Source organism: Mustela erminea, chromosome 14 (genome assembly GCF_009829155.1).
Source record: "Mustela erminea isolate mMusErm1 chromosome 14, mMusErm1.Pri, whole genome shotgun sequence".
Classification (NCBI taxonomy): domain Eukaryota; kingdom Metazoa; phylum Chordata; class Mammalia; order Carnivora; family Mustelidae; genus Mustela; species Mustela erminea.
This window is the reverse complement of record NC_045627.1, coordinates 36,554,738-36,577,487: the sequence shown is the minus strand read 5'-3', so window position 1 is coordinate 36,577,487 and position 22,750 is coordinate 36,554,738. Positions and strand designations below refer to the sequence as shown.

General features: G+C 41.4%; 1 protein-coding gene across 1 annotated transcript in view; it reads left to right on the top strand.

Moving 5' to 3' along the window:
- The window catches only part of PPA1 (inorganic pyrophosphatase 1), a 37,124-nt gene extending 31,037 nt beyond the window's left edge, over positions 1-6,087 (top strand). Inside the window, exons 9-11 of the mRNA XM_032312972.1 lie at positions 3,992-4,061; positions 5,090-5,132; positions 5,748-6,087. Coding sequence (XP_032168863.1) covers positions 3,992-4,061; positions 5,090-5,132; positions 5,748-5,779 — 145 coding nt within the window. The 3' untranslated portion in view covers positions 5,780-6,087. The remainder of the gene's footprint in view (positions 1-3,991; positions 4,062-5,089; positions 5,133-5,747) is intronic.
- The last annotated feature ends 16,663 nt before the right edge of the window (positions 6,088-22,750 follow it).

The following is a 22,750-nucleotide window of genomic DNA, read 5'->3' as shown; positions in this document are numbered from 1 at the left end:
CCGCACACACACACACATACGTACACATATACCAGCATCTATGTATTTATGTCCACATTTTTTTTCCGGGGTCGGGGGAGAACTGGAAATTATAATTGAGAGAAAGGCCTTCATTTTATGACTGTCTGAATTTTCTAACTATTTATATGTGTATTATGTTCATTTTTTTAAATGTCAAAGTTATCTGGGCAGTAAGATTTTTTTCTGAGTATGAGAAAATCCTAACATAAAAATAATTCTCAGGGATATTCTGTTCTGTGAGTCAGGATAATGTCCTGTAAAGTGAAAACACTGTCTTTCCACAAACAAGATAAAATGAGCAGTTATATATTTGTGTGAAAAAGTACAATCCTAATACACTGCTTTTAAGTTCTCAATTTTTGTGGTGTCTTATTACTATAGAAATGATCTTAATGCATGTTAAGTAACAGGTAACTGTAGATATTTTCTTTTTCATTTTAGTAGACAATTTTTGATCATACCCATGTTATACTAGTGCTATAATAATATATAGGAAATTTTGAACTATGGATAAACAAAAAGAAAACCTATGTTTTAAAAAAATCCCCCTTATTAGATTTTCCATAGATATTCCTATTAACATGTAGAGTTTTTTTTACAGTGCTTGTGTGAATGTGTAATACTTTAAAAAATAATTAGGATTATATTACATGTATAATTTGTTTTATTATTTTTAATTTCTAAAAATTTTTAAAAATATTTTTATTTATTTATTTGACAGAGGGAGAGAACACAAGCAGGGGGAGTAGCAGGCAGAGGGAAGGGGTGAAGCAGGCTCCCTGCTGAGCAGGGAGCCCAATGTGGGGCTGGGTCCGAGGACCCTGGGATCATGACCTGAGCCAAAGGCAGACGCTTAACTGGACTGAGCCACCCAAGCACCCCATGTTTTATGATTTTTTTAAAAAACACTTAACACTATAAGTATTTCCCTATATCATTAATAATATTTTTATAATATTAGGTAACATTTCCATCTCTGTATAATATCTCACCTCCTAAATAGACCATTTTAAATCATCCCCATTGCTGGATATTTTGGTTACTTCCAGCTTTTCATTCTTATCAATGGTGAGGTGGTGTCTGTTGAAACTTTATAGATCATTGTTTAAATCTGTTTGAATTCTCAGAGTTAGAACTTCTCTATCAAAGCCTATGGACTTTTTAAAAGGTTTTTTCCAGAAATATTTGTCCAAGAACCAAGTGTTGCTCCCACCAGGCTAGTTTATCTCAGGTGCTTCATCAGCACTGACAGGAACTGACAGGATTTTTTGCTTTTGTCTAATTTGGAAAGATATGTTTCTCATTTTAATGTGCATTTCTTAGTTATTTCAGCAAGAATTACAGGACATTCCATCTTAGATTTCTAAATTTGAACTTGTTTAGGTACTAGAATAAAATTGGCAACAAGAATAACTATACCTTGGCCAAATAAAGAGAATATTTTATATGGGTGAGAAAGCTTTCAACTAAATCAAACTTGAATTTCATCTGGTCTACCATCTTCAACTTCCAAAAAATTATTTTTCATTGGGGTATAATTGATATAACATTATGTTAGTTTCAGGTATACAGTGTAATGATTTTTGATATTTGTATATACTGCAAAATGATCACCATTAAGTCCAGTTAACATCCATCACCACCGATAGTTATAGCATTTTTTTCTTAATATGAGAACTTTCAAGATCCACTTTCCTAGCTACTTTCAAATATGCAATATGGTATGAGTTAGTCATAGCTGAAAACTGGCACTTTTGACCCCTTCCACCCATTTGATCCACCTTCACCTCACCTCAGGTAACCACCGGTATGTTCTCTATATCCGTGAACTTGATTTTTTTTTGCTTCTTTAGATGCCACATATAAGTGAGATCATAACGATATTTATGTTTTTCTGTGTAACTTATTTAATTTAGAATAATGCCCTCAGATGCCATCTTTGTTGTTACAAATGGCAGGATTTCGTTTTCTTTTATGACTAATAGTCCATTTACTACATTTTCTTTGTCCATTTGTCCATTGGTGGACCTTTAGATTGTTTCCATGTCTTGCTGTAAATCAGGCTGCAGTGAACATGAGGGTGCATGTGTGTTTTCCATTTCGTGTTTTTGTTCTTCAGATAAATATTCAAAGTGGAATTGCTGGATCATAGCGTAGTTCTTTTTTTAAATTTTTTGAGGGCCCTTCCTACTGTTTTCTGCAGGGGCTGCTCCAATTTGCATTTCTACCAACAGTGCACAAGGGCCTCATTTTTTTTTTTTTTACATACTACTAACATTTGTTATTTCTTGCTGATAATAGCCATTCTGACAGGTGTGAGGTGACATCTCTCTGTGGTTTTGATCTGCATCTCCCTCATGATGAGTGATGTTGCGTGCCTTTTAATGTACTTGTTGGCCATCTGGATGTCTTCTTTGGAAAATTTCCTATCCAGTCCTTTTATCCATTTTTTTTTTAATTTTTTATTTTTTATAAACATATATTTTTATCCCCAGGGGTACAGGTCTGTGAATCACCAGGTTCCTTTTACCCATTTTTAAATCAGGTTGTTCGTTTGCTATTGTTGTATGAATTCTTTATATTTTTTATGTTAAGCCTTTATCAGATATATGATTTGCAGGTATTTTCTCCCATTTAGTAGGTTGCCTTTTCATTTTGTTGATGTTTCCCTTTACTGTGCAGAGGTATTTTAGTTTGATACGGTCCTACTTGTTTATTTTTCTTTTGTCTTTGCCTTTTGGATAAATCCAGAAATTTATCTCCAAGACTGATGTCAAGGAGCTTACTGTTTTCTTCTAGGAGTTTTATGATTTCAGGTCTACATTCAAGTCTCACCTATTTTGATTTAATATTTGTGTACGATGTAAGGTAGTGGTCCAGTTTCACTCTTTTGCACATGGCTGTCCAGTTTTTCCAAAATCGCTTATTGAAGAGACTGTCCTTTTCTCTTTGTATCTTGGCTCCTTTATTGTAAATTAATTGAGATTATATGAATGGGTTTTATTTCTGGGCTTTCTGTCCTGTTCCTTTGATCTGTGTATCTGTTTTTATGCCAATACCATACTGTTCTGATTACTGTGGCGTGAAATCAGGAACTGTGAGGCCTCCAGCTTTGCTCTTACTTCTCAAAACTGTTTTGGCTACTCAGGGTCTTTGGTGGCTCCAAACACATTTTAGGTTTGTCCTGTTTTCTGTGAAAAAATGCCACTGAATTTTGATAAGGATTGTGCTGAATCTGGATTGCTTTGGGTAGTATGAATATTTTGACCACATTAATTCTTAAAGTTCATGACCATGGACTGTCTTTCCATTTATTTGTGTCTTCCTCAATCTCTTTTTGTTAGAGCCTTACAGTTTTCAGTGTACACATCTTTCCCACCTCCTTGGTTAAGTCGGGGCACCTGGCTCAGTAGAGCACTCGGCTCTTGATCTTGGGGTTGTGAATTTGAGCCCCACATTGGACTTGGATATTACTTTTAAAAAAGTTATTCCTAAGTATTTTATTCTTTTTAATGTAACTGTAAATGTTACTGTTTTTTTTCTGATAGCTTAGTATTAGTGTATGGAAAATGTGACAGATTTTTGTTTATAGTGATTTTGTATCCTACAACTTGAGTAAACCTGAGATGCAAGTAAACCAAACTTGAATCTCTTCAGGCCTACCATCTCTATCCGTTGCTTTTTTCTTTCTTTTTTTTTTTTTAAGATTTTATTTATTTATTTGAAAGACAGAGATCACAGGTAGGCAGAGAGGCAGGCAAAGGGAGGGTGGGGTGGGGGGGAGCAGGCTCCCTGCTGAGCAGAGAGCCTGAGGCGGGGCTCGATTCCAGGACCCTGGGATCATGACCTGAGCTGAAGGCAGAGGCTTCAACCCACTGAGCCACCCAGGTGCCCCTATCTGTAGTTTTTTGGCTCTTAAGAGACAAGTTTTGTTACTGTAACTCATGACTACTTCTTTTTTATTTAATAGCATGAATACTACAGTGTCTGGGAGCCCCTTCAAGTGTGACCCGGATGCTGCCAAAGCTATCGTGGATGCTGTATGTAAAAGTTTTCCTTGAAAAAGAATGTACCTGGTGCTAAAGAGATTAAGATGATAATTGGGAGGGAAAGTACTTCCTTCAGCAAATACTGGGAGTCCCTCCTGGCTGCCTATCATTGTGTGAGGTCTTGAAATTACAAACTGTGAGTGCACACAAGTGGACTTTTGACTGAAGGGAGAAGCTGAGAAGGGTCTTAGTCAGTCAACTCTAATTGGGCATATAGTATACTTGTAACAATCAAAGTGATTCCAGAAGGTTCTAACCCAAATCCTGTGTGTGTATCCGAAGCCCATTTTCCAAAAGAATTAATGGGAACTTACTAGACTTGGTTATAGCAAGGACTAAGAAGGTGGTCAAGTTTCAGGCACCATGCAAGAGCAGTTAATAACCCTAGAAAAGACTTTCTTTTAGTAAACTATTCATGAAAGAAATAATTTTGGCTTTGTATTATGTTTAATTATTTGATTTGGATCAACCAAAAGACTGAACTAGATAATCTTAAATTATTTTCATTTACTATATTAAATGAGGAAAAGAAAATGAAATCTGACTTTTTATTGCCTTGTAAGTGGGGTGTAGCACAAGGAAAAAGAACGATTTAACAATGAAGCCAGTACATTTAGATTTCTCTTTATATCTGAATCCTGACAAAGTTGAGATGAATAAGAAGAATTGGAAGGGGAAAACCGTTGGTTAACAATCATAACTTCAATGAGGACACTCTGCCTACTTTTTCTGTATATGTGTATATATAAATTCATTATATATGCATCAATCTGTTATTTCAAGCAGCATTTCATTTTATTTATCCTCCTATGTTCAGTCAAAAGCTAAAGGGCATGAATTTGTTTTTTGGCAGTAAAGTGAACCTTGCCTTGTTTTTATGTATTATAAATTATTTTTAGAATCTAAAAATTGGGAAAGTTACCTTCTGTTCAGATTTTTTAAAATTTTTGTGTTGGTATACCTTTTTGGCTTACTTTTTTTTTTTAATTAGACTAATACATTTTAATATTTTATTTTAGTTACCGCCACCATGCGAATCCGCCTGCACAGTACCAACAGATGGTAAGATCTATATTCTAGTAAAATTACACTAAACATTTTGTGTTTAGTGTAATTGTGTGTGGGAAAAATATATTTGTACCTACAGATATATATTACACACCATATCCACAGAGAAAGAGAAAGAAGGGAAGAAGAAACATTTTTAGAGTTCCATAATGTATGTGGGAAGAAAGATGGCTGCATTGCCACCCTTCACACCAGCTCCCATCACAGCAGTTTCCAAACCATGACCTGCTGTGGCTCTCTGGGTTCCGGGAGAAGGGCTCGTGGATGTGGGAGCAGGTGGGGCTCTGGATCCCCCTCTGGCCACCAACACAGCTTTCTCCCCCTTTACATTTAGAATTCTCTGTAAGGTGGTTCTGGTGAGAATCACATGTTAATCGATTAGGATCAAACGTGAGAAAGCCCAGGAGAAAACACTGTGATAAATTACCTGTTTTTGCCATAGTGGAACTTCAGGTGTCAGTTTGTTTTAAGGTGATCTGTGGTAGAATACATGAAAGCAAATATGATATTCGTTGTTATATTTCGGGTATATTTTAATTTTTTTTTACTATTTTACGTTTTGATTCTTAATAGAGATTCTAATTTGGTTTTCTTTTTCTCCAAATGCAGTGGATAAGTGGTTCCATCACCAGAAGAACTAATGACTGTTCTGCCGAATACAGGCTGGTGATGCCGCACCCTGTTCATCTGGAGCCATAGATGCAGAAGTAGCTTCTCACAGCTTCACATTCATAGAACTAATCTAACTAAAGCAAATTCTGCTGCGACCAATATATTCAGAATGTTATGCATCTAAAAGCATTTTTCACATCTCAACTAAGAGTACGTGTTTCAATATCAAAGCGGTTGTTGTAATTTAGAAGTCATTTGTGAATATGCAAGATGAATGCATGTTGGATGTATATGTTTACCATGTGTTAGAAAATAAAATTATTTTGCCAAAACTTCATTTATAATATTTTTACTTTACTCTGAAACCTAACGTTACGAAGTGGGCATGGGTGCTATTTGGTGTTTGTTTTCTATCAGTGATCTTATAATTCAATTTCATAATTATTAGATTAAAACTGACTTTATTTTTAGGAACCTGAGAGTGAAATCCCTCATTGTTTATAGTAATCTCAATGCTATATTCTTTTTTTTTTAAAGATTTTATTTATTTGAAAGAGAGAGAGAGATCACAAGTAGGCAGAGAGAGGGGGAAGCAGGCTCCCTGCTGAGCAGAGAGCCCGATTTGGGGCTCGATCCCAGGACCCTGGGATTGTGACCTGAGCTGAAGGTAGAGGCTTTAACTCACTGAGCCACTCAGGCACCCTCTATGCTGTATTCATACTAATTCCTAACAACCCGTTGCAAAGCAGAAAGCAAAACCTTGCTCACATTTTGAAATGATATAGTTACTTTCTTTACTTCTCTAATCAACAAATTAGATTCTTAAGTCATTTACATTATATTCTGAGCTACAAGTCCAAATACCTTTGTGACTAAGGTCTTAGGTTTTGGAGCTGTACAGACCTGAATTTTCCATCCTAGCCCATCTATTTTTCTCTGTAATCTTAGGTCAGTTACCCACCACCCAACTTCAGTTGTTTCACTTGTAAATAAGATGTTACTCATGCAATGGCCTGTATTAAGCAGATTTTTTTATTTGAGATCATTGTGGATTCACACGCAATTGTAAGAAATAATACAGAGAGCTTCTCTATACCTTCCTGTTTCCTCCAGAGGTACGATTTTGCAAAACAATGGTATGATACGACTGCCCACCAGGACACTGACTTTGATATGGTCCACTGATCTTACTCAGATTATCCAGTTTTACCTGTGCTGCTTTGTGTGGTGTATTGTCCTGTACAACTAAATATCCCATGTAAGTTCCTGCATCCTGTAAGACACTCAACAGTTCTTTTTTCTTATTTTGTAAGATTTTATTTATTGGGGTGCCTGGGTGGCTCAGTCAGTGAAGCATCTGCCTTTGGCTCAGGTCATGATCTCAGGGTCCTGGGAGGGAGTCCCATGTTGGGCTCCCTGCTCAGTGAGATGTCTCCTTCTCCCTCTCCATCTGCCTCTCCCCCAGTTCATGCTCTCTCTCTCTAAAATAAATAAAATCTTAAAAAAAAAAAAAAGAGCAAGAGAGCACAAGTGGGGTGTAGTACATCCTTAATCCCTGGCAACCACTAATCTGTCTTCTATTTCTATAGCTTTATCATTTCAAGAACGTTATATAAATGGTACCATGCAGTGGGTAGCATTGTGGGTTTTTTTCACTGAGCATAATTCCTGGAGATTCTTCTAGGTTGTGGCATGTATCGATAGTTCATGCTTTTTATTCTTTTTATTACTGAGTAGTATTCCTTGTATGTATTCCTAGTATGTATGTAGGCTCACTCCAGTTTTTGGCTATTACACTGAAGCTGCTGGGAACATTGCCAGACACATTTGTTGTCTGCATCACCTGTCACTGTGATTGCCAGGTCAAATGATGGATGCTTAGTCTCATAAGAAGCTTCCAAATTGTTTTCCAGAGTGTTGTACCAGTTCACATGTAAGATAATTACTGCTATGTTCACATTTTATCCTGTTCAGGGTTTGCTCACCTTGGATCTGTAAGTCTGTGTCTTTCACCAGATGTGGGAATTTTCCAGTTGTATTTCTTCAAATACTCTTTCAGCCCCAACTGCCATCCTCTTTCTCTGGGAGCCTGATGATATGAGGGTTGGATCCTTTGCTATCGTCCATGGGTCCGTAGGCTCTGTTTTGTTTTTCCAATCTATTTTCTCTCTGTTCCATACTGGGTGAGTTGTGTTGTTCTGTCCTCAAGTTCATAGAGCCTGTCTTCTGTTTTCTCCACGCTCACAGTGAACCTGCCCCGCAGGTGTTCTGTTACTATGGAACTGTTAAGTTACTGTATTTTTAGTTCCATAGTTTCCATTTGGTTCTTTTTTATAATTTCTATTTCTTTGCCAAGGTTGTCTATTTTTTAACTTATTTCAAGGGAATTTCTAATTGACAGTCTAATTGCAGTTTTAAGATGGCTACTTTAAATTCCTTGTCAAGATTCATCACTCCATTGTCTTTTTTTCACTCAAGTGGTGATTTTCTTCTTTGACCGTACGATGGGGTAGCTGTGTCCTAGGTGTTCTGTCTGTTATGGTCCTGTGTAACTCTTGGATTTTAGCGGGCATCCCCCACTGAGGGCTAGTGCATGAGGCTTGGCCCACTTTGTGTTTCAATGGCGGTTTAATTTTCACTGCTTTGCACTGTTAATCAGATGTGCTTCGTTTCCCCTGGTGCCTCTGGGGTTTCTATTGGTCCCTGCAGGTGCTGCCTCAAGGCCCTGGTGGGTATCTCTTGGTGGAGGAGGGGCGTGTGGATCCAAGAACTGGTCCTCCCAACCCTCACCTTCTGGGGCTAGTGTCCCTGGGTGGGCGAGGAGAGCCTTACTTTAGGCTGCAGGGATAAAGAGGGTTCTAACCAGTGCACCTGCTATAGCTGGGTTTCTCCCTCGGGCTCAGCCTGCCTGCCTACCTGCCAAGGAAAATTTGGGGGAAAGGGGGAGTCTGTAGGGAAGAGAATACCTCCCTGGTGGCTTATTCCTGGCTGGACCCGTAGTGATCCCCCTTGCCAACTGATGTTCTGCCACCAGACAGACTCCCACTCTAAGGGGCAGGAATGAGCCTCTGTGGGCTGCCTTCTATTGCTAGGTCAAGGGTTAGGAAGGACTCTCTTGTGGGTGGTAGGACACACATGCCCCTGCCACTGGGCTGCTCTCTGGTCCTGATCCCAAACCAGCTCGCTGCCTAGAGTTTTCATGTGACTGCCTGTTTTGCCATTTCCAGGGTTTATAGCTGTAGTTTGCCATGAGGAGCAGGGGGAAATGGGTCTACACCATCTTGTCTGGACCAGAATCAGAAATGTCAGCATTCAGATTTTAGCAATGTTTCTCTGACTCCCTTTGTAAGTCTATTTTTAAATGTTGCCTCAATCACAGTTGTATGTGATTTCTGAAGTGATTTGTCAGGATGAGAAACAGGTTTTGTAATGAAGGGATTATACAATGTGCAGGACTTCCAAAGACTTGGCCCAGTAGTTAGGAATCAGTCATCAAGGTTTCTGCCAGTTTTCAATGCAGTAAATGATTGTATTTTTTCCGTTGACTTGGAAGTCAAAGCTGACTATGTCACCATAAACTACTTAAGCCTACTTGAGTTAGTTTTTCTGTCTGTAAGATGGTCGTGAAGCTGTCATCACAGGTAGAAGGAATGTAGGTGAAGGACTTCCTCAGTGCCAGGGTCACAGGAGAGGCTTGGTGGAGGCTGGTTGTTCGTAACTGTAAATCTCAACAACAGTGAGTGTGATCAGGTGCATTTTTCCAGCTAAGAGAATCTGAAACCGTGGCCCAGCTGTGGACAGGATCGGACTGAGAACTCCCAGGGGAAATCAATTCCCTTTCGCCATCATTGAGCCTAGGCCTGCGTGTGCAGCAGCTGTAAAGGTAGTTATGTCCTATCTGATCTGCATGTTCGCTCTGCAAGGGCTTAAACTATGCTTTTGCACAGAATGTTCTTTACATTTAGAATGAGCTGTTCGGCTTTCTGAGAGTCTGGGCAGAGGGGAACTTGCTTTCACATTGACAAGAATGCTGTGCAAGTCGTTTCACGGTGGGCAAGTACTTATTAAAGAATTATTAACTGGGGCGCCTGGGTGGCTCAGGGGTTAAGCCTCTGCCTTTGGCTCGGGTCATGATCTCAGGGTCCTGGGATGGAGTCCCACAACGGGCTCTCTGCTCAGCAGGGAGCCTGCTTCCTCCTCCTCTCTCTCTCCCTGCCTCTCTGCCTACTTGTGATCTCTCTCTCTGTTAAATAAATAAATAATTTATTTTAAAAAAATTATAAACTGGAGTTGGTTAGGACATAGTTCATGCTTCCCTCTGTCGGTCTTTGGAATCTTTGGTTATTACAAAACCTTTAAGTTAAAATATTCACCAGATGTAAGATGAAGCAATGAAAAATCACAAGGTCATGTGGCAATCTGAATTTAAAAAGAAGCCTGAGTTGAATTTGGCAGTCTCTTATCAAAAGTTTAGACTCACACTTACCCTTTGAGTCAGCAGTTCTATTCTGAGAATTCATTCCAGTTGACAACAGTCAACCAAGCGCACGGTGTGTGGTGGCTTTGTGTAGTACAGCAAAACCTGGAAAACTAATTGTCCAGTTGAGAAGTGTCTAGATATGTTCTCAGTACCTTGTAGCAGTTAAAGAATAGTTACCGCTAGAACCGATACGGGAAAGATACTCAAACTATACAAGTGGTAAGAGAACCCTGTACTCCGCAGCTGCTAACTATGGCCCGTGGGCCAAATCCCACCTGCTGTGGGTCTGATAACTAAAGCGGCCTTGGAACACAGCCACACCCATTCATTTGCGAATTGTGGCTGCATTCAAGCTACAATGGCGAGTTTCGTAGCTGGACAGAGACCATATGGCCTGCAAAGCCAAAAATATTTCCTGTTCAACATGTTGCTGAGAACATTTGCCAATCCCTGCTCTCTCCTATGATCCTATTTGTGTTTTCCACAAAATGAGCATGGGGGAAAAGACATATATTAGTGGATATGCTTGTATGGGCATAGACAATTTCTGGACACAAAACCCACCACAGTTAACAAGGATTATCTCGGGTGGGAGCCTAGAGATAAGTGTGGAAGAAGCAGGGTCTGGGGAGTTTCTTTTCACTTAGTAAGATTCTGTGCTCTTTGAATTGTTTTTCTAAAACCATGTGTAACCTAATTTTTTTTTAAGGAAAATTGAAGTAGGAGAACACCAATGGATAGTACTCAGCACAGCTCCTGGCAGAGGGCTCCCGGCTCCCGGCAGCCTCTCTCCCTGTGGGCCTTGAACCACCAGCACTGATTCACCTAAGATATTTGCAAAAAATAAAGAAGTAGGGGCGCCTGGGTGGCTCAGTGCGTTAAGCCTCTGCCTTTGGCTCAGGTCATGATCTCAGGGTCCTAGGATGGAGCCCTGCATCCGGCTCTCTGCTCAGCAGGGAGCCTGCTTCTACCACTCTCTCTGCCTGCCTCTCTGCCTAATTGTGATCTCTCTCTGCCAAATAAATAAATAAAATATTTTTAAAAAAATAAAGAAGTAAAACACATACCATATATATATAAAATATACGATAGATAACATGATACACATATACATACTATATATGATAGATAACGTGATATCCATCCCACTGAATTAGAGCAGGGAGGGGCTAGACCCTGAAATCTAATTTTGAACCAGTTCCCCTCAGGTAATTCTAACAAATCTCATGTCTGAAACCACTGCTCTAGTCATAAATCTCATAAATTAGCTAAAGAGTTCTCAGCGGGTCGTAATATAATCAGTGTGAGATAATTAGCAAACATCTACCACAGCAACAGCAGCCACAAAAATAGCTTCCCATTTGTGGGGCGCCTGGCTGGCTCAATCAATAGAGCATGTGTCTTTTTTTTTTTTTTTTTTTTAAAGATTTTATTTATTTATTTGACAGAGAGAGATCACAAGTAGGCAGAGAGGCAGGCAGAGAGAGAGAGGAGGAAGCAGGCTCCCTGCTGAGCAGAGAGCCCGATGCGGGACTCGATCCCGGGAACTCGAGATCATGACCTGAGCCGAAGGCAGTGGCTCAACCCACTGAGCCACCCAGGTGCCCGAGCATGTGTCTTTTGATCTCAGGGTGGTGAGTTTGAGCCCCATGTTGGGTGCAGAGATTACTTTAAAAACAACAAAAAAATAGCTCCTATTTGTTTGTACTTAGTAAATAAGCATCAGGCCCTGCCTCTTCTATACGCTTTATGTACTTCATCTCATTTAATTCGCTTGCAACACGCAGCTAGGGAGGCCAAGCTCGGAGTGCCTTGGGCCCTGCCCTTTGTGAAGGGCCAAAGGGCTGGGAATGGGACACCCTCCCAGCCCCATGGCTCTCCCCAGTGACAAGCTGGTTTCCTCTTTCCCCTGGCAAGCCATGTAACACTGGCTGCACTTTGTCAGGTGGTCTCAAGAGACTCGTAAGCTGGGTCACCTTCAACGCCCAACTTCCATCCCTGGGAAACAAGGGGCTCAACTGGGGTGCCCCGGAAGTCCTCTGCCAGCTGATATCCACGCCTCCACCTTGGAGCTGCAGTGCGGATGGTCCAGTGGGACGTGCGGCTCCTCACTGCTGTACCCATGCACCGGCGGCCACCCTCCCCTGGCCTGTCCCCCTGCTCCTTCCCTGCGGAGGCAGATGGCATTGTCCTCCTGTGTTCCAGCCCTAGCAGCCCTGTTTCTCCTCCTAGCTCCTTAAAATACATAACTCCGTGAGCACGGTGCTGGGATCCCTAAACAGCCTGCCAGCCCCTCACAGGCAGAGGCCGTGTTGATGCTGTGTCATCCAGCACAGCCCCAAGCCCACAGCGGGAGTTCAGGAACCACCTGATGCTTCTCCAGTGTGTTTGCCAACAGAAACGTAAGGGCGTCATCATATGACTCGAGTTGATAACCAGCAGCTGGTGCCTGCCTGCTCCCGCAGAGGGTGTGAGAGGGCACTGCGTGCAGTAGAGTGACACATGGCCTTCCACACGGGGGTCCAGCACCCCATGGGGATGCAGTCTGTGCCCAGACACTGAGCAGAGACATGCGGCTTCCATTGTACTTGAGGGGGAATAATCACTGGGTTATTCACAGGTTCAAAGACATAGACGTGCTGTGATTTTTGAATGCTGCCTTCCCCTGAATTTTAAAGAGAAACATGCCATTGCGGGGCAATTTTGCTATGTGTGCCTTCTGTCCTGGGGCTATGGCACCAGACCCCTGGAGCCAAAGCGGATTTTCCTCTGGTCTTGGAGTCAATTCAGAGGCAGTTTGCAGAGCACTATAGGAACGAGCTCTGGGCCGCCGGTCTTGAGTCAGGAGTTCTGGCTCTGGCCCTGTGTGATATCGCGAAGGTCTTCTTACTTCTCTGGGTCTCAGTGTCTTCATTTTGTATAATAAAGTAGTCGATCCCTACCTCGAGCATGTATTAACAAGGAAGATATCATGTCTTTATAACTGCTACAGTCCTGGGGAGCAAGAAAGGGGTGGGAACAAAGTTTCTCTCTGTGGCTGGCACTGGGCTGAGAGCTGGGGTGACAGAAACCACCATTTCACACTCTTTGCCTTCAGGAAGTTCCCCGGTATGGCGGTACACTAAAACAATGGCTGTAGATGTGGAGAAACTGGACCTCCGCATGCACTGCTGGTGGGAATGCAACATGGCGCAGCCACCTTGGAAAACAGGCACGTTTTCACAAAGTTCAACATAGTGTTACCAGATCACCTAGCGATTCCAGCCCTAGGTATATACCCAAAGAGATGTGTCCCTACAAAAATTTGTATGTTCATAGCAGCATTATTCATAATAGCCAAAAAGTGTAAATAGCCCAAAAGTCCACCAACTGAGTGGGTAAGTAAAATGTGGGTATGACTGTGAATTAGGTGTTGTTCAGCCAAAAGGAATGAACTATGGGCATGCACTACAACTTGGATGAACCTAGAAAACATGGTGCTGAGTGAAAGAAGCCAGACACAAAGGCCATATCTTGTATGATTCCATTATAGGAAAGTCTACAATAGAAAAATCCATCAGGACAGAAAGTACACAGGTGCTTGCCAGAGTCTGGAGTGAGGGAGAGTGGGGCTAATGGGGTATCTTTGGGGGATGGTGAAAATATTCTAAAATTGGGGTGATGACTGCCCAACTCTGCAAACATACTGAAAATCACTGCAAATACACTGCAAATGGGTGAATTTTATGATATGTGAATTACATCACAATAAGGCCATTATGAAAAAACCCCAAACCAACCTCAGAGGTACTATAATGGTAGAAAAGTAGTTGAAGGACAATGCGGGAAAAGGCCGTGTGGGAAAGGCTGACTAGGGAGAGTTTGCTTGACTTGGGTCTTGAGCCACAAGGCGCAGAAGAGATGGAAGGGTGTCCAGACAGAGGGAGTAGCCCGTGCAAAGGAAGGGATTCTGAGGCTGGAGAGAATGTTGATGGTAATATTCAACTGTTATTGGATGTTTGGATTGTGCCAGCAAACTGGTATCATCTTATTTAATCTTCATAAAAGTCCTTAACTTCATTCACTCTGTCATACTGAACAAACTTCATCAGAGACCTCCTGTATGCAGGAACTGTGCTAGCCACCAGAGATGCTATGATGAGGTAGACACTCTCATTATCCACTGTAGGCATATAAGGATTACATAGGTTATGTGAAGGTACAGAATGAGTAAGTGGAAGAACTGGGGTTCAAACCCAGGCAGTCTGATTCCAGAGCCCATTTTCAAAAAAATGTTCTTTTATACATCCCTACAAATACTAATCATTTAGCATAAATACCATCACACATTTCTCCATTCATCTCCCTCTTATTCTATCACTCTCTCTGTCTCTTTCTCTCAATCCTTTTCTTTTCCCAGTTTGATTGCGAGAACATGAACAGATAACACTGTGTTTCAGGTGTACAATCTGTTCATGAGATATGCTCACGCACTATAAAATGATGACCATCTCAGCATCAGCTCACACCTCCCCTCATGTCACCTCATACCATCGCTGTTCCTTTTTTGTGGTGAGAGCATTTAAGATCTATTCTCTTAGCAACTTTCAAGTATAAAATACAGTATTACTAACTATAATCATCATGGTCTACCTTAGGTCCCCAGTAATTTATCTTTTTTTTTAAATTTTTTTTTTAAGATTTTATTTATTTGTTTGACAGAGAGAGATCACAAGTAGGCAGAGAGGCAGGCAGAGAGAGAGGAAGGGAAGCAGGCTCCCTGCTGAGCAGATAGCCCGATGTGGGGCTCGATCCCAGGACCCTGAGATCATGACCTGAGCTGAAGGCAGCGGCTCAACCCACTGAGCCACCCAGGCGCCCAGAAGTTATTTATCTTAAACTGGAAGTTTGTATCCTTCGGCCAGTATCTCCTATTTCCCCACCCCTCTGCCCCTGGTAACCACCGCTATACTCTGTTTCTAGGAGTTTGGCTCTTTTGGATTCTACATATGATTGATATCATACAGTATTTGCCTTTTTCTGGTTTATTTCACTCAGCGTGTTGTCTCCAAGTTCATCCATGTTGTCACAAATGGCAGGATCTCCTTCTTTCTCACTGGTGAACAATATTTCATTGTGTATACACATCACAACTTCTTTATTTGTTCAACAATTGATGGGCACTTAGGTGGCTTCCATATCTTGGCTATTGTGAATAATGCTGCGGTGCACATAGAAGAGCAGATATCTCTTTAAGATTGTGTTTTTAGGGCACCTGGGTGGCTCAGTAGGTTAAGCCTCTCCCTTTGGCTCAGGTCATGATCTCATGGTCCCATGGTCCCATGGTCAAGCCCCGCATGGGGCTCTTTGCTCAGCAGAGGGCCTGCTTCCTCCTCTCTCTCGGCCAACTTGTGATTTCTCTGTCAAATAAATAAACAAAATCTTTACCAAAAAAAAAAAAAAAAAAGATTGTGTTTTTGTCTTCTTTGGATAGACCAGAAATGGAATAGTTGGATCATATGGTAGTTCTATTTTTTTATTTTTTGAGGAACCTCTATATTGTTCTCATTCCCACCAACAGTGCACAAGGGTGCCCTTTTCTCCACATCCTCACCAAATCTTATCACTTGTTTTTTTTATAATATCCATTCTAAAAATCACCTTTTGATAATATCCATCTAAAAATGGATAAAATCCATTCTAATAATCTCACTGTGGTTTTGAATTTCCCTGATGACTAGTGACGTACCTTCTCATGTACCTGTTGGCCACCTGCATGCCTTCTTTGGAATCATGTCTGTTCAGATCCGCTGCCTGTTTTTTTAATCAGATTGGTTTTTTGTTATTGAGTTGTATGAGTTCTTTATATATTTTAATCCCTTATCAGATATATGATTGGCAACTATTTCTCCCACTCCATAGGTTGCCTTTTAATTTTATTTTTGTGTATTCTCTGCCCCAGCCCCAGAATCAGCCATTTCTTCAAGGAGCATCAGTTCCTTTCACGGGAGAATGGTATTAGAAACCAAGACTGGATGCAAGGTGTCCTCAGGGCTACTGAGTTGCTGCTGATTCTAGGTCCTCTCAGCTCACAGAGCAAGGAAATATACGTATGTATACCATCTTGTGTATATACATATATCTATACATATTTCCATATACACCTATCTGTATCTATAGTAAGCTAAACTTGAGTTTCTACTGTTGCCTCCTAAACGGCTTCTTCAAAGCCAGAACCTACACCTGGAAAGGCTCCTTCAACCAGAGGGAAAAAAGGGAAAACCAGTGCTGGCGAGGATGGGAATAATCCTGCAGAAAATGGAGATCCCCAAAAAGACTTTGCATGGAAAGCTGAAAATGCTAGAGGTTCTGCTCACTTCACCAGTACATACACTAACACTGGGATGGAAGACAGATTAGCAAGGCCCTGCGCAAAAATGACATGTAAATCTGTGAAAATGCTGGAGATGCCAAATGAAACATGTGTATTTAAAAAAAATTTTTTTAGGGGTGCCTGGCTGTCTCAATCAAAGGAACATGTGACTCTTGATCTTGGATTGAGAGTCTGAGCCCCACATTGGGCATAGATATTCCTTAAAGAAAACAAAAAATCTTTTTAAATGTGGCAAAATATTTTACCATTTAAAAACTTAACATTTTAACCATTTTTCAGTGCACAGTTCAACAATGTTAAGTACATTCACGATGTTAAGGAAAAGATCTCCAGAATTTTTTTTGTCTTGCAAACCTTAAAGTTTATAATCATTAAACAACTTCCCATTCCCCTTTCCCATAACCCCTGACAACCACCATTCTACTTTCTGTCTCTATGAATTTGACACCTCCAGGTACCTCATATGAATCGAATCCTATAGTATTTGCCTTTTTGTGACTATCTTATTTCAGTTAGCATGTCCTCAAGTTTCATTCATGTTGTAGCATGTGTCAGATTTCCTTCCCTTTTAGGGTTAAATAATATCCATTGTGTGTACATATCACATTTCATTTATTTATAAAGTGTGTTACTTTCACCTTTTTAAAAAAGATTTTTATTTATTTATTTGATAGAGAGAGAGATCACAAGTAGGCAGAGAGGCAGGCAAAGAGAGAGGGGGGGAAGCAGGCTCCCCACTGAGCAGAGCCCGATGTGGGGCTCGATCCCAGGACCCTAGGATCACAACCTGAGCGGAAGGCAGAGGCTTAACCCCCTGAGCCACTCAGGCGCCCCTTACTTTCACCTCTTGACTGTACATAATGCTCCTGTGAACATGGCTGTACAAATATCTCTTTGAGACCCTGCTTTCAATCCTTTGGGATGTATACACAAAGCAGTGCAGTTGCTAGAACAGATGGTAATTCTATTTTCGACTTTGTGAGCAACCCCCAGGCTGTTGTCTCTAGTGGCCGCACCATTTTACATTCCCACCAACAGTGCCCAAGTGTTCCAATATCCCCACCTCCTTGCCAACACTTATTCTCTGTTTTTGTTCTTGTTTGTTTTGAGTCTAGCCATCCTAATGGGTGAACTGCCGCTTACGTCAGTTCAATTTGCATTTATCTGACGATTAATGATGTTGGGCATCTTTTCATGTTTCTTGGCCATTTACAGATCCATTCAAGTCCTTTGCCCACTTTTTTCTTTTTGAGAGTGCTGTATTTGATTGGAATGAAATGGTATTATGTAAAATCACCAATACAAAGATAAGGCATTATTTCAATACAAACAGGACAAAAAAGACTTGAAAATCTCCCTGAGTGTCACAGTGTGTATGCTTTGATCTAGTTTTTCGGGGAGTTGAAAGTAATTTCACTGAAGACCCAGGGAGCTCTGATTTGCCTTTTTTTTTTTTTTCCTGAGTCATCTTGGAAAGAGTGAAGGAAGGGGCATTTTGGCCTATCAGTTCCTCAACTCTTATAAGGATATAACAAGGGACGAAGAAAGTAATATACTATTCAGGAGGACATGGAGTTCATTTGGAACAAAGATACAATAGAAAATAGTTCTCTTTTAGTGATTTTTCTGACTCTAAAACCCATACAGTTTTGGAAGGATTCCCTGTCCAGGAGGAAATCTAAGGTAAAACTTATTTTTGTATAACTATAATGACCAAGGAAATCAGAACCTAGATACAGAGAAATTTATAAAAAAAATATTTCAGGAAAGGACTTCAAGTTAGATGTCCTTTCCCACCCCTTTGTAAACTGGGGAACATACAACTTAAAGAAGAAGTGCTTTTTTTCTAATTGCCTCTAGGTGATGTCTAAGGGGAAACATCTGAAAATTTTAACAATTGTCTCAAATTTTAAAATAGATTGCTTTGGGGGGTACCTGGCTGTCTTAGTGAGGTGTCTGACTCTTGATTTCGGCTCAGGTCATGATCTCAGGGTCGTGAGACTGAGCCCTGCATCCAGGCTCCGTGCTGAGCCCACTGAAGATTCTCTCTCTCCTCCTCACTCTGCCCCTTCCCCCTCTAAATAAAAATAAAATAAAATAACATAAAATGAAACAGATTTTTCTAATCAATATGGCATAAAATCCTCCAGATGACAAAGGTCAAATGTTTATTTTCTCAAGATTTGAACCAACTTTTAAGTTTTTTTTAAAAAAAGATTTTATTTATTTATTTGACACAGATTGAGAGAGAGAGAGAGAGATCACAAATAGGCTGAGAGGCAGGCAGAGAGAGCGGGGGAAGCAGGCGCCCTGCTGAGCAGAGAGCCGGATTCAGGCTTTGCTTCCAGGACCTGAGACCATGCCCTGAGCTGAAGGCAGAGGCTTAACCCACTGAGCCATCCAGGCGCCCCAACTTTTAAGTTTTGACCCAGACGATATTCCAGTTTTTTACCACTGAGCAGAAAAGAATATGAATTTTCATCATCTATGCCCTTTTAGATCCCCAGTCTCTCCTTCATAGCCATATTTCTAACGGCATTGTCCTGGGTCACTGCCCCATTTCTCTCTCTCCTCAGGTCATTCCAGTCCAGCACCCATCCTCGTCACTCCCCCAAACTGCATTTATCAGGCTCACCCATTACCTCCATGTTGACAATTCCAAGAGATGCTGATGGTTTATTGTATGTGTCAACTTGACTGCACTAAGGGATGCCCAGGTAGGTGATAGAGTATTTCTGGGTGTGTCTGTGAGAGTGTTTCTGGAAGAGATGAGCACTTGATTCAGTAGACTAAGGAAAGAGATCTGTCCCCACCAATGTAGGTGGGCATCACCCAATCCCTTGAGGATTCAAATGGGCCAAAAATGCAAAGGAAGGACAAATTCTCTTTTTCTCTTCTTGAGCTTTGTCATCCACGTTTCCTATCCTCAGACATCAGAGCTCCTGGGTCTAGGGCCTTCAGGCTCTAGGGCAGATACAGCAGCCGCCTGATTCTCCACTCCAAGGCCTTTCGGGCTTGGCCTGAATCATAACACCAACTTTCCTGGTTCTCCAGCTTGCAGATGGCAGATCTGGGACATCTTGGCTTCCATAACTATGTGAGCCAATTCCTCTAATAAATAAATCTCCTCAAATATATGTGTATGTATGTATGTATATGTATGTATGTGTATATGTATACACATATACATACATACATACATACATATACATAGTATGTATGTATACATACATACATATACATATACATGGAGAGCTATGAATACTGACACGTTTTTCAATCCCCATTTTAGCTTCTGAGTCCTGTCTACCGAATAATACTGAGCATGTATAGGGGATAAGAATAGAGTGGGGGGGATTACATAAAATTGCTCTGTTTCTATTATTGTTTATTATCCTAAAAGACCTATTTGTATTTCTTTTCCTGTGAATTGTCTGGTCTTATACTTGGCCTATTTTTCTAAAAATTTTGTTGAGATTCTATTTTGGAGAGAGAGAGAGAGTGCGCGTGCACACCTGCTGTGAGCAGGGGGCAGATGGAGAGGGAGAGGCAGAGAATTCTAAGCAGACTCACGCCAGTACAGAGCCAGATGCAGGGCTTGACCGGCAGCCCCAGATCATGACCTGAGCCAAAACCGAGAGTCAAATGCTCAACCCTCAACCGACTGAGCCGCCAAGGCACCCCTCCTTGCCCATCTTTCTAACAACAGTTAGTTTTTTCCTTTCACTTGTGATGTGATTATGCATATTTTTTCCCAATGTGCTGTCTTTTGGGTTCATGGTGTCATCACTGTTAGGGCAGCACTTTTCTGTCATATAAAACTTTCCTGTTTTCTTGTAGTTGAATTCGCACATTTTTTCTTTTTTTACTTAGAAACTACAGGTTTACTTTCTTTTTTTGACGAAGACGTAACAGACAAAAAACAAAAATAAAAACCCAAACAAGAAAACATGTGGTTAGATGTTTGAAAGCAAGGCTGGGCTCAAACAGCCTTCTGGTCAAATACAACTAAAAGTTTTGCTTAAGTGTTTAGGCAGTATTTTTGTTTATTTTTATTTATTTATTTTTTAAGATTTTATTTATTTATTTGACAGAGAGAGATCACAAGTAGGCAGAGAGGCAGGCAGAGAGAGAGAGAGAGAGAAGCAGGCTCCCTGCTGAACAGAGAGCCAGACGTGGGACTCAATCCCAGGACCCTGAGATCATGACCTGAGCTGAAGGCAGCGGCTTAACCCACTGAGCCACCCAGGCACCCCTGTTTATTTGTTTTTAAGCAAGTTCCATGCCCAGCATGAAGCCTGACATGGGGATTGAACTCATGACCTTGAGAGTAAGACCCAAGGTGAGATCGAGAGTCGGATGCTTAACCCCCGAGCCACCCAGGCACCCCTAGGTTTTCATTTTGTTTTGTACTACCTATTGTCCCAACCTTTTTATTATTTATTATTTATTTTTAAACCTATAACTGAAACATTTATTGAAAACATACTCTGGAAAAATTCCTTACATGTACAACATCCTTCTTTCACTCATTTTAGAGCTGGGTACCCTGAGGTACCTGTCAACTTGCTGAGGTATCTGTCAACTTGCTCAAAGCTGCCCACTTGGTAAGGAGAGTTTGCAGCAGTCCTGATAATTTGCCTGTGTGCTCCTTCCTTCCTCCTGAGCCTCCCAAGCCATCCTTTGGTTTGGGACTCCCCCACCCCAACCTCTAACAGCCAGCCTTCCATCAGGGCCAGTAATCCAATGCAGTAACTCGTGCTAAGGGAGCCCTATGTCTCCAGGATACACACACTAAGGGTCCAAGCCCTACGGACACAGTTCTGGTCTCACCGGAGCTGGGAGAAGCCTCAGAACATGGCTTTCTGTGTCTGGACAGGATTCAAACTCAATGCAGAAGACTTACAGGATAAAAAGAGCGGGGAAAGTGGCGAGCTTGTCCGTCCAGCTCCCTCTGAGTATTACTGGAGTTGTCGGATGCCACTTAAATTTTATTTCTGCACATATTTGGGTCTATTTCTGTATTTTGTTCTAATTGGCTTGTTTGGCTTTTCATGCACTAGTACCAAAGTGTCTTCTTTAAAGTTTTTATTTTCTTATGAGAGAGCGAGAGCGAGAGCCAGAGAGAGAGAGAGAGAGAGAGAGAGAGCACAAGCAGTGGGGAGGGTAAGAGCGACAATCATACTTCCTGATGAGCAGGGAGCCCCGATTTGGGGCTCAATCCCAGGACCTTGACCCCAGGACCCTGGGATCAGGACCTGAACCTAAGGCAGATGCTTAACAACTGGGCCACCTAGGCGCTCCCCTCCTTGCCCTCCTAAAGTGTTTTAATTACTGAGGATCTATAATATATTTGAGTATCTGATAGTGCTAGGTCCCCCTCCTTGTTCTTTTTCCAGAGCCTGTTCCCTGAATAGTCTTGTTTATTTTTCCATTTGAATTTTAGGAAAAAATAGGGTAGTTTAAAACACACACACAACCTATTAATTCTATTAGTTCTTTTATGGGAATTATGTTAAATTTTATAACTGTACTTAAGGAGAATTGAAATGTTTCTGGTATTGGGTTTTACTATCCAAAAACATCATTCATCTTGTCACTTTACTTAGTTTTCCTATCTGTAAAATTGGAGTAATACCAATCTCATAGGACTGTCTTCAGAATTAAATGAGAAAATGCTTGGGAAGGATGGCAGAGTAGGAGCTAACGTGCCACTTTGCCACTTCCTAGCCTATGAACTTGGGCTTGGTTACTGGACTATTCTGAACCTTGATTCTCTCATTTGCAAAAGGGGGAAAATAAATCTGCTTCATCTGCTGTTATCAAGGTCAAATACTGGGGGCATGCATGCCAAGTACTCAGTGCACTGCGGGGAATCTAAGGGCTCAATGAATATTAGCTGTTCTTCCAAAACACAGGCTGTCGCAGAAAACGGTGACTGAAAGCAAAGGCTTTCTGGGATGCACCCTAAGTCGAGGGCTGTCGGGGCAACTCTTCGCTCTGAGAACCTACCTAGCCCCTTGTCGCTGCTCCCGATTTGGCCCGACCGTCTGCGACGGCAGTCGGACTAGAAGCCGAAATCCAGCGCGTCTGGGAGCATTGCGAGACTCCAGGCTCCTGTTCCGCCCCGGGAGCCGCGGCCCTGCC